Below are 12025 nucleotides of genomic sequence, written 5' to 3' on the forward strand. Positions count from 1 at the left end.
CATCGGATCTGTTTTGAGGGTGGGAAAGCAGGCTCTGCCAGGAGTATGCAGACGAGACCATAACGGCGCTTTGTGGGTCCCGGGGGGGCCACGAAAGGGCAGCCAATCCTGATGATTTATCACGAGCGTCTCTATTGTGAGTGTGAGAGGAGATACTGTCGTGTCTTGTGTTCAACAAAGTGTCATGATGTCAGGGGGTGGGGTGGAAATGGGTGGGGGGTGGGGGCGCTTGCTTTTTGTCGAATCTAATTTTTGTTGGCGATATCAATCTTTAACTGCGTTGTCTTTACTGTCGTCACGTCGCCGCGGAAACAAAGAGAATTTTCCAGCAGGGTGATAAACACAAATATCGTGTTGCAGATGCTGTACAATAAAAACATTTTAAACAATTCATAAATAACAATAACTGACTTTTTTTTGGGGGGGGGGGGGGTTCTCTGCTCTATACTCATTCCAGTCTCTTGGTGTCATTATCCTTAGTGCTGAAACACCCCAAGTCCATCTGTTCTGGTTTACTTTGGTCACTTCCTGTATAATCTGAACACTTCCTGTAATGTAGCAGCGGTTCTGGGCGTGTCACATGACCGATGGCGAGCTACGCCGTCAGCGGCGGCTCGAAGTGACGAATCAGAAATCCCACGTCAGATTTCTGTTTGTAACGTCAGAGCTGATGGGGGAACTATCCGTGGTGCTAAAACAGTCCAAGCCTCTCAGCAGGTTTCCAGTTTTTCCTCTTTACTGTTCCGTGTGTGTGTGTGTGTGTGTGTGTGTGTAAATCACCACACAGTGTGGAATGTTTAATGCAAGCCATGGAGAGTGTGTGTTCTGCATTATATAGCGCCCTGAGCAATTCGTAAAATGAAAATGAAACGGTAGCGATGGCTAAATAAAAAAAAAAAAGACGCAATGCGTCAAAATTTCAGGGTGTGTGTTTAAAATGGGTCTGAAGCCCAAACAGGAAGTGACCCCGCCCCCCATACCTTCAGGAAGGAGAGGTTGCGGTTGCGATCGATGCTGGTGATCTCCAGGTTGCCCATGACGACTTCACAGTTCTCGTAGAGCTTCTTCAGGGTGCGGTACTGCTGGTCCAGGTCAGACAGGGTGCTCAGCTTGTTCTCCGTCCCGGGACAAACTAAACACACACACAGGAACAGGTTGAGATTTGATTTTTAGAATACGGTGGAATTAAAATGGAAAAGAAACTTTCAAAGATCAAGATCAAGCGACCAGAAAAAGAAAGTTCTACCTTACATGAATGAAACTGAGAGAATACAAAGACTGAGCAGTAATGACTTTACATAAATCCCTAGAAAAAGCGAGCATGGCAGCGGGCGCGACCCCCGCCAATGAGGGAACGGCGAAAGTTGAGGCTCGGGGAGGACGGCTGAGGTGAGAGGGTGGGTATCATTTCTCTGAGGCGGTGACCTACACTCTGGGTCCGGCGCCGGCGTACCGTTTAATCAAAGATATTCAAATTGCGTTAGTTGACCTTTGCAAGAGGGCTTCAGTCCGAGAGTTTGGCCCCTTAATGATACCGTCAGACTCTGAAGCCACGGCGGCGAATGGAAATGGGTTCGTTACTGTGATGGGGGGAGCGCACAACAACAATGGGAGCGATAGAGAAATAGAAAATCCTTCCACTAATCGATGCTAAAGACAACTTTCACTAAAATTCAAGATGTAAAAACAGTTGTGAGAACTTCCTGAAATGACAAACGCTTAATAGTTTTGTCTATGGATGATTATTTTCACAGATTTTTTTTATTTTCTCTACAAGCATTTTAATATAAACCTGCATCATCAACCTCAGCAGAGTCATCGGCCACCACCACCGCCGCCGCCGGTGTCTGGACTACATCAGAATCTCCAAGAAGAGTTGAGCTTCTGAAGAAAGATAGACAGATTCATTTGCCGTTCCCTCTAAATTTTCTCTGATTTTCAATTGAATGTAATTTTTTTTTGGCAAATATAAAAAGCATCATGTGTGTTCTGTAGTTTGTTTTTTTTATACTTTCTGAATTGTTCGAGACCAGTCGATGTTGAAAACACCTTTTACTGAGGATAAGGTGAATGAAAATAGTTATTTAACTAAACTGAAGGCTCTTTGAGGGTCACTGAGGACGATCCATTTGCAGGTCCTTTTAAATCCACTTCCTCCACCTCTGAGCTCAGGTTCATCTTATCTTTCAAATCCAGAATTTTAAACAGAGAACAATAGGATTGAAGAAAGTGCGTAGTTGAAGTCTGGTCTATATTAAACATTGAGAACTCATAAACTCTCATATTGCTTTATGGATCGTTGGCTCTGGCTCGGTGATCTCCCATACTGCTGTGGGTACAAGCGATGTGGGCAGGATGGGACCTGGGCAACACACACACACACACACACACACACACACACACACACACACACACACACACACACACACACACACACACACACACACACACACACACACACACATGCACACACAGATTAGTTATTAGACATTAAATGATTTAAAAGAGGCTACAACTCGAAGGAAGCCTGCGTGAGGGTGGAAAATTGGCCGGATCGATAAAGGCGTATGTGTGTGTGTGTGTATACGAAAGGTTAGCGAGTGTCTGTAATAATCTTTTATTGAAGCCCACTTGCAGGTGTGAGTGCGAGTTTATGTCGGTGTGGCGATAACAGATCAGAGGGGAGAGGTGAAAAGTGAGAGGAAAACAACTCCAAAAGCCAATATCAGCCCACGGCGAGCACGCATGCACACACACAAACACACACACACAAACACACACACACACACACACACACACACACACACACACACGCACACACACACACACACACACGGCCAAAGAGAGGAATGGCAATCATTCAGGGTGAAAAAGCGAGGCAAAGCGAGGCAAAGGCAAAGAGAAGTGGGAGAGATCGGGCAGAGAGAGAGACACAGTCTTGTGTTTTAGCGAGGGGGGGTGATGTCCACGAGCATCAGGATTCACATGGACACGCTCTACTGTAGATGCTCTTTTCTCTGGGCTCATTTTGAAAGTGTCTGGAACCATCTGCTCCACCTCTCTCTCTTTCTCTCTCTCCTAATTTCTTTTTCTCTGCCGTGAGCAATCTATTTCTCTGCCCCCCTCCATCCGTCTTCCTCTGAAGCCAGCGGTGGACAATAGAAGTATCGAGCTGTTGTCTTTTCCTCTGTTAATGCATCAGGTGACGGCGGGCAATGTCCACCTGACAGCTGGAGGTGGGGGGGGGGGGCATATGCCAATCCACAAAATATTGCGGCAATTTTCCCTGCAGGAAACAAAACTGTAGACTGTAATTTATGTCTTTGATTTTGGTCCAGGTCGGGTTTTAAAGGAGTAAGCAGAACATTGTGGCCATGAAATGTGTCAGCAACACAATGAGAGAGGAGAACAGGAGTACCACAGGGACCCGTGCCGGGACCGTCACTCTTTCTTCTACACGTGAGCAAAGCCTTCTTGTCGATCGCGTCCCGGTCTGGTCATCACGTGGAAGCAGACGACGGGCCTCTGGGAAACAGAAGTGCTGTTGCATCGGATGCATCTGGAAACAATCTGCGTTAATGTATCTTCACGCCATTCTTTGGAAGAGGCCCAAGACAACTCAGTCCTGTGCAGGGTAGGGGGGTCGGGTTCGCCCTGGACAAGTTGCCACAACCAATCACACTCATATTCACCCCTACGGGCCATTTACAGCCACCTGTTCATCTGTAACTCATCACACAGTTGGATTTTAACCCTGGACCTTCCTATTGTCTGACCCACTATGAATATTTCTAATCAGGCTAATATGAAAACGATAAAACGTGATGCTAAATCCCAACAACAAACAGGTCTCTTTGCCACGGCCTTGAGAGACAAGGAGAATTTCTCTCATTCCAAGCAAATGAAGTCCAACTCTCAGTGAATGTGAGGAAAGTTTGAAATTAATAACTCTGGTGATATTTCTGTTTGGGGACATTGAAAACTGCAAGTCAGCACTGTCTGAGAAAATGGACAAAATTGGCTTTAGTGCAGTCATCCTGCACCTGAGGCTCAAGGGGTTGTCACCCAAGGAGTTCAATGAGGTGATGATGATATTATTGCTGCCGGGGAAGACTTTCTGTGAGTCCAGGTTGATGACGTCCACAAAAATGTGAACAGATATAATCCGTCTCCACTACGGTTCAGATTGAAGCACGAAAAAGACTTGGCTGAAGTTAGAAAAAGGACAACAGGCAGTCGGTTCAGAATAAAGGCTCAGTGCATCTTTTACAGTGACCACTGTTAATTGTGTGTTGAACATCGAAATGATCGACTGGAGGAATGTATGGCTGGAAAACAGGAAACAGGAGATTTAGGAAAGAAAGAAAATGTCCACAGAGGCAAAAGGAAAGTCAGCAGTCCATAGAAAGAGAGAATAGAACAAAAGAACATGTGACCTCTTGGCAACACAATAGTTCTTTGGCATTTTCATGCATTCAGCAATCCATTACTGCAGACAGCGGGCGCCAACGATCAATCATCGCTGTCAATACAACCAGCTCCATCATTGGCTGTGATGACAGCCATAAGTTCACACCAATAAATAAAGAACGACCAGGAGAGCGCAATCTGACAGACTTTGGTTTTCGTCCAGCTAGAAATGGAACGCAGGCATTTCCAGTCGAGGTGAAAGCCCCTCCAGAGGCTTTTCCATCCTGGGTCTTTTTTTTTTACCCCAGAACATACCACTAGATGTTTTTGTGTGTGGATTGGGATGAGTTTCTGGATGGGTTTTGTCTCTTCTTTATGAATGGCGGATAAAACCAGTCTGATTGGGGTTTTCAGCGTTTGAAGTGTAAATTTAATGGTCAAAACATTAGCAAAGAAATGTTCAGAGGTCCAACAAAGCTTTGAAAAAGCAAAGGAAGGACATGATTAACAGCTGGCTTCTGAACCCAGACTGAAGGGGAACATCAATCATCTGTTATTCACTTTATTCTTACAGCTCTGATCAATAACCGTCAAAATAAACTCCTTTTCTCAAGTCAGTGACCCAATAACTACGTTTATAAAAGCCTTTGTCTGCACCACTGTTCAGTCCCAACATACGAAAGGACATTTGCTTCTCTCTCAGTCGCATCTGCAATCGTTCCACATCCATGTTAAAGTTGACAGTTATCAATGAGACCAATCAGAAGGAATAACACATTCCTTTCCTCCAGAAGCAGGAGGTTGGAACCTGCGGAGTTTCTTGGAAACTCTATCTCTACCGTCGTCATCACTGCCGTGTGAGGAGCCACACACTACTTTTTTTTTTTTTTTAGTTTGCATGTATTCTCACAGCTTAACACCATAAAAGGGGGTCAACTTTTAATGAGATCAACTCCCAGAGAGGCTACCGGAACCAATCAGGGCCAGGCAGGTTGAGCACCCCCATCCCTGGGCAGCCAGGGGCATCCAGAAGCCATCACCTAAAGAGCCAGACAGTCCTGAGTAGGTGCTGATGGGGCAGCCGTGCCCGTTGCCTAGCAACATGAGTAGGTGGAGATGTCTAGTAAAAGATGATAGAAACTGTACTGAAGTTTTGACGTTCCAGCCAATCAACATCAGGCTGACGATCAGCTGATCCATCCGTCCATCTTCTCTTCCTCTCCTTCCGTCTCATTTCCCATTCATGATCTCATCCTCTCCACTTCATTTCTGTTCCTCTTCCATGTCCTTCATCGTTCCCATCGTTCTCTCTCCTCCTCCTCCTCGTCCACGGGTCATTCCTCCACCCTCAAAGCCGCCATCAGTTCTAATCCCATGGGGAGTCTGTGGCGTCACGAAACACACTTAAAGGCAGGAGTGTCTACACACGTTTGTACAACCTGGACACACACACACACACACACACACACACACACACACACAAACACACACACACACACACACACACACACAAACACACACGCGCACACACACACACACGTGAATGGTGGACCTCCTCTGTCAGAAGGGCAGTAACTTCTCAGTAGGCGCCGGAAATCACCTGCTACGCCGACACAGGTTGGTGGGTGGGCTTCATTTTTACAACAGATGTGTGTATGTGTGTGTGTGTGTGTGTGTGTGTGTGTGTGCGTGTGTGTGTCAGACGCAGGTTTAATGACTCGTCCCAGCCAATTTTCAGCCGCTGGCTTCTCTTTGTGGGGAAATGAGGTTTGTAGTTAATGTAGCACAGAAGGGCTGCCTGTGATCACGCGTGTGTGCGTGTGTGTGTGTGTGTGCGTGTGTGTGCGTGTGTGTGTGTGTGTATGTGTGTGCTGCTCCAAGCAGAATATTAGTGGGAACCATATGGGAGAAATCATTATGAAGGAAGGTTGGAGAACATTTACGCCACGAGGCCTCGACGTTTCACAGTTGCAGCTTGGACAGGAAATGCCTTGAGTGTGAAGATGCATTCTTTTATAAATTAAATTATGCTGTGTATGTGTGTGTGTGTGTGTGTGTGTGTCTGTGTGTGTGTGTGTGTGTGTGTGTGTGTGTGTGTGTGTGTGTGTGTGTGCATGCTTGAGTAATTTATAATATGTCAGCCATCAGAGTGTGTATGAACTGAAATGATTTGTCGCAAGCAAAAACATGTGAGAAGGATGAAAAGAGTTGAAACGCACGACAGGGATGGAAAGGCATGGAGAAAATAAACACACACACACACACAGACACGCACACACACACACGGAAAGCAGAAAAACATGAAGGAACGATCTTGTGGACGACATGTCTTGGTGAGCATGGCTCTCGCAGGAGGACATGAGTTTGGTTTGGACCTGATGAGCGACGCTCCAGGTTCTCGATCGCAGCTGGAATCAGCCACAGCAGCCGTGTCCAGTTGGGGTTTAGTTGTAATCTGGCTCTCATTTTAGATTTTTTAATTTATTCCCTCAGAACGTTCACACGGTGCAAAATGTCCGGACAGACAAGACGATGAATTAATCTCACGCTGTGGAAAAAAAGAACTCCTGGGAATTCTGGGAAAACTCACTGAGGATCACCTGAACATCACGGTGCGTTCGGGCGTAACGGGATATGTGTGAGTCAGGGGGTTGGACCCTGGCTCTTCGCCATGGATCATTCAACAGCGTCCGAAATGTCCAAACCTACCCCCCTACCCCCCCATCCATAACTACTGTACCTGGGAAAACTAGAGCCAGAAAGTTCACCGAAAGTTAAAAATCCCAATATCTCCTCTGCTCCCACCCTCCTCCTCTTCCTCCCTCGCTTTTTGTCTTTTTATTTTAATGCCACGCGGCCGCGCTCATCCATCCCAGCAGAAATCAATAGCCATTGGCCACCGAGCGGGAGATGGGGGGGGTGTAAATAGCTGAAACCTGACATTCATAGGATATAAAACACAGCTCTCAATATAATCAGCAGCAGCGCCGGCGCCATTCCTCACAGATCCATAGGCTTATTATCAGAGGCTAATAATTTAGCCTAGTGTAGCTCTGATGGAGGGTGTGTTGAGTCAGGAGTTGGGTTATGACAGGCGGGGCAGGATGGGGGGGGAGTCCAGGGTGAGGTGACCAGGTGGGGATTGGAAGTAGAGGACAGAGGAGTAAACATCTCCTCATTAACGGGGCGAAAGCAGCTTCCATTGTCAACCAATCGGCTGAAACACGAAAAAATGGACAGGAAGGAGAGAGGAGATGGGGGAAAAAGATGAAAAACAAAGAGCAAAAAAAAACGCTGTGTGTTCTTATCATGTGTTTTTGACGTGCGTCATTTGAACGTGTGTGTTTTTAACATGTGTGATTTTTAAAGTGTATTTTTAGCATGTGTGTTTTTAACACGTCCTCCATCCACGCGGTGTCGGTTAAAAATGCACCGCGTGTGTGTTGTTTGCTTGTTTATTTGCTGGCTGTCTGGTGAGACCAGCGGGGTGAGACGAGTGGGGTGAGACCAGCGGGGTGAGGAGAGCCGGGGTGAGGCGACAGCGAGGCGGTAATTTAACCAAAATCATTACTGCTTCTCTTCTCAGATGATGTTAAATGAAGTGTTGAATGTAAAATAATATTTGTCCTCCAATAAACAACCAATTTCTTTCTTGAGACGTGCATCGTATCTTTGTCGCAAGGAATTAGTGGAACTTTTTGGGAAGAGGCCATCAAACTTAAGCGAGCGTTCAGAGTTTGGTCTCAGAAGAATCTTTTTCCAGTCGGGAAACGTAGAATCATTTCTTTGACTGAGACACAAAGACTTCAGGACGTCTGACGTTGTTTGAGTTAGCAGAACCGAGAGGTCGTGACCTCCACATGAACGGGAACAAAAAAAACGTCTTTAAACTCTGGTGAAAACTCTACAAAACTCTCCCTTCACATCAGTCCCTGCCATGATTGATGCTACATTACAAATATTTTCCCAGCCGTCGCGTCTCAGAGCGCCGCTGCTTTCAAGTGCTGCAAAAGTCTCCACTAATAACTGGAAATGGACCAGGAAAAACTTAAAACTCCAAGCATATGCTGGGATCACACAAACCCGTCTTCCATGGGCTGTTAAGTCTTATAAATCTTAAAAGTCGAGCTTTTTCTTGTTTGAATATTTTAAAATAATCAGCAGCAATCTGATTTAAAGAAAGTTTCCGACTCAGGAAAGTGGCAAAGCGCTATTTTCACAGCATAATGCAATAGTTTCCCGTCACTTTTTGCGTTGATATTGGAGGTGACATGGAGGGCGGGGGCTCTGCCTGCTCCGCTGGGGGGTGGGGGTGGGGGGATCTGACATGAAGAAGTGGGCGGGAGGCAGCTAGGTGGGAAAGTTTCCTTCCATCCGAGCTGACAGTTCTGACAAAAGACAGGGGAGTGAGCGTCTGAGGTCGTTCTGTGTGAGCGGCGCAAAGAGATGGAATAAGAAAGACAGGGTGGGATGAGAGAGGGAGGGGGGAGAGAGAGAGAGACAGAGAAAGAGAGAGGGGGGGTGGGTAGGGGGAGAGCTTAGTCTGCCTTTGGGCTGAATACATCAGCGAATCGGATGAAAGCGAGACGTTTCTCAGGTCGGATGAAGAGATGAGGTGGAAGAGGGGAAGATGTGGAGGAAAGAGGTGGAGATTAAATCTCCTTTGTGAATGATGGGCAGGTGGTTGGGGGGGGTTTAAAGGGGGCGACATCGTGAGGTCACAGCTCTACGGGTAAGGGGTCAAAGTGGAGATTTCTCTGTAAAACAATCCTTGATGGAAAGTCAACTCCACCGTTTGGATCGTAACGTTCTTAAAGCACCTGTGAATAAACACCGAATTAACAGGTATTAATTATAATTAACAGGTTTTACTTAGAGATTGGCTCCTACTGCCAGCAGGAGGAGGATTCAAGCTCCAAATACCAAAGACAAGCAGAACTTGAAGGTCTGCATTAATAGCTTGGCTTGTTTCTCAGTTTCTACTCTCCACTCTGTTTATTCATCCAATCATTTCTCTCTCGGCTCGTCTCTGATGTGAATCTAGGAAAAAAAAAAAAAATTTGGCTTGATGACGGGCTGGAATCTGAGCAAACGGTGAGGTTGCCAGATTGTTTTCCACGGATAACCGTTTCCATGTCACCTTCAAAATCAGCTCCAGAATCAACCCGACTGGAGGCATTAGCAGTTTATTCAATCGTCAACCTGTTCAAAAACTATTTTAATAAAGTTTTCCTTGGCTTGGACCCCCCCCCTCCCCACCCCCCATCAGAATATACTGAGTAAAGTAAAAGCCACAATGAGATGAAGTCAATGTCCTCATTATAGACAATGACCTGCTGCTGGTTTCATTACAGAGAGACGGGGGGGTTGGTCTGGACCCCCCGGTCTCAGGATGTCAGCCCTCATTCCTGACCGCAGCTTCATTAAGTCTCTGATCATTAAATCTATCTCTGCAGCCCCCCACCCCCCCATGCTGGACCAATCGACGGACGGCGCATGAATATTTGATGTTCTGAGCGCGGCTGACGCGCCGCCTCCACGGGATCGCCGCCTTGGCTTCGATTCCTCCAAATTCGTCGTGGAATATTCAAAGCGAAAAGTTTATTGTGGAGGATCCTGATTGGAATTTCCTCGCCACTCCAATATTTCCTACCCTTTTTTGCCTTTACATCTTTACCTCAGGTGACAAAACCCCTCTGGTCTCCTCAATTATGTTGTGCAGGTGCAGCAAGAAAGAGTAATTGCGTTGGGTGTTCAGAGCTCCCTCAGATGGATCCGAGTCTCAGGGCAGAGCCGTCAGGGCCTCCCGAAGGACTCACCTGTGTGTGTGTGTGTGTGTGTGTGTGTGTGTGTGGGTGTGTCTGTGTGTGTCCTACGCATTCCTGTCACACCACTGCAACAATAAGAAGTCATGTCTTGATGCACGGACCGTCGGCACCATCTGCATCTACGCGCCGCCGTGGGAATGATCTGCATCTCTGAACCAACGTTGGGGCCTGTGTGCAGCCAACGCCGCCCCCCCCCCCAACGCCACCAGCCCACACTGCCGCCCCCCACCGCCACCTGACAGACCCGCCGGCGCCCTGACAGTGACAGTCACGTCCCCGGGACCTGTCAGCGCCATCAAATATGCCCCGAGGTCCCAGGAAGCTTTTCGATGCTCGGGCAATAACGCTGCAATAAGCTGCTTGTTACGGGCATGTCACGGGTCTCCAGAGGCACGTTGTGAAGGCTGGGGGGTGGGGTGGGGTGGGGGAGGGCACCAAGTATCAGCCAAAGAAGTCATTTGAATAGAAAATCCCATAACGGTTAAGTAAAGAAAGGAGATAAGGCGCGATGCAGAGGAATTATGGGAAGTGTGGATTCCGATTTAAGGATGACTATAACAGACATGTAGGGAGGATTATGTAGTTTTAGTGAGTCTTCTGTAAATGACCTTATTGGTTGGAACAAAAGCTTCTCCACGTTTCGTTCCTACAGTCACACTCGTGACAGCGTGAGGATAAAGAAGAGCGCCGTAATTGAAGCTGATCCAGCTGGCTTCCATTCCAACACCGTCAAAACCCCTACCGCCCTGTCTCGCTGCCTGCCTCCACACACACTCCACTTGGGTAAACCCTCACCTATCCCCATCGGCCCCATTCAGACTTTGAAAGTGTCTTTAAAGAGATTTTGGCTTGAAAAGATTCACTTTTGCATCAGAATTCTGCAGAGGCGAAGCCAGGAAGCTGGAGGAAAGAAACGGGAGGAAACAGAGCAGCTTTCTGTTCTGTCTCTGGGACCGGTAGGGGGTTGTTGATCCAGTCTGGAATTTTATAAGTGTAAAGATTAAAAGTTGGGAGATATCTGCGGATATAATTAACTCTCTGGTGAGTTAAATTAGTTAGTTATTCTCTTCTTTTGGCTGCGTCTCATAGAGTTGGGCTCCCCTTTGCCCTTCCTGCACAAAAGAAAGCTTAATTACGCCGTCAACTTTTCCAGGATGGAACATTTTTAAAAAAAAGACAAATGAAGGTTTACGTTCACCCTTGCAGTTGTCATTGTTTAGCAATGCAGTAATGGGCGGGTGGGATTGGGGGGGGGGGGTCCTGCAGGCGCCGCCGCCGTTGCCACCTGCTCCAGATGTGGGGTATGGTGCAGATGTCCTGCTTTAATTAGCCTTGCCAGAGGTGGTGCGGCTTGATTACCCAGCGTTGCCCCCCCTGAGGATTCCCGTTTCACTGGGTGTGTGTTTGCTGAAGTTTGACAGCAAAGAGTCTGGAGGGAGTTGGGGGGTGGGAGCATGACAACGGCGTAAGGAGACACCAAATGATTTGGAGCTCTGCAGAAGCGTGATTACCTGTTTGTGTATGAACGCGCATCATTACACCTCCCGCTTTATGTCTCCATGCTAGTCAGGCTCTTCCATCTGCCAGCAAAACCTGAATGACCTAGTTGGGAGTGAAATGTGCCATAAAGAAGCGCTGATGGACGAGGGAGAACATGGCGCTAATGACACGGCTGCATCCATCGCCGCTGTCTGGGCTTAATGAAGGCCCTCACGCCAGAAGCAGCACCTTTAATGGGGCTTGCTTTGAGAGGCAGGCGCGCCGCTCGCTCACGTCAACAATCCCGA

General features: G+C 47.3%; 1 protein-coding gene across 6 annotated transcripts in view; it reads right to left on the reverse strand.

Moving 5' to 3' along the window:
• LOC137591324 (receptor tyrosine-protein kinase erbB-4-like) overlaps positions 1–12025 on the reverse strand; it is a 189106-nt gene that overhangs the window by 107926 nt on the left and 69155 nt on the right. For all 6 annotated transcript variants that reach the window (XR_011034642.1, XR_011034643.1, XR_011034641.1 and 3 more), the window contains exon 2: positions 981–1132. Coding sequence is in view for 3 of the 6 variants with exons in the window: in XM_068309247.1 (XP_068165348.1) it covers positions 981–1132 (152 nt within the window). In the remaining 3 variants the exon portion in view is untranslated. The remainder of the gene's footprint in view (positions 1–980; positions 1133–12025) is intronic.

This window comes from Antennarius striatus, chromosome 24, assembly GCF_040054535.1.
Source record: "Antennarius striatus isolate MH-2024 chromosome 24, ASM4005453v1, whole genome shotgun sequence".
Lineage (NCBI taxonomy): Eukaryota > Metazoa > Chordata > Actinopteri > Lophiiformes > Antennariidae > Antennarius > Antennarius striatus.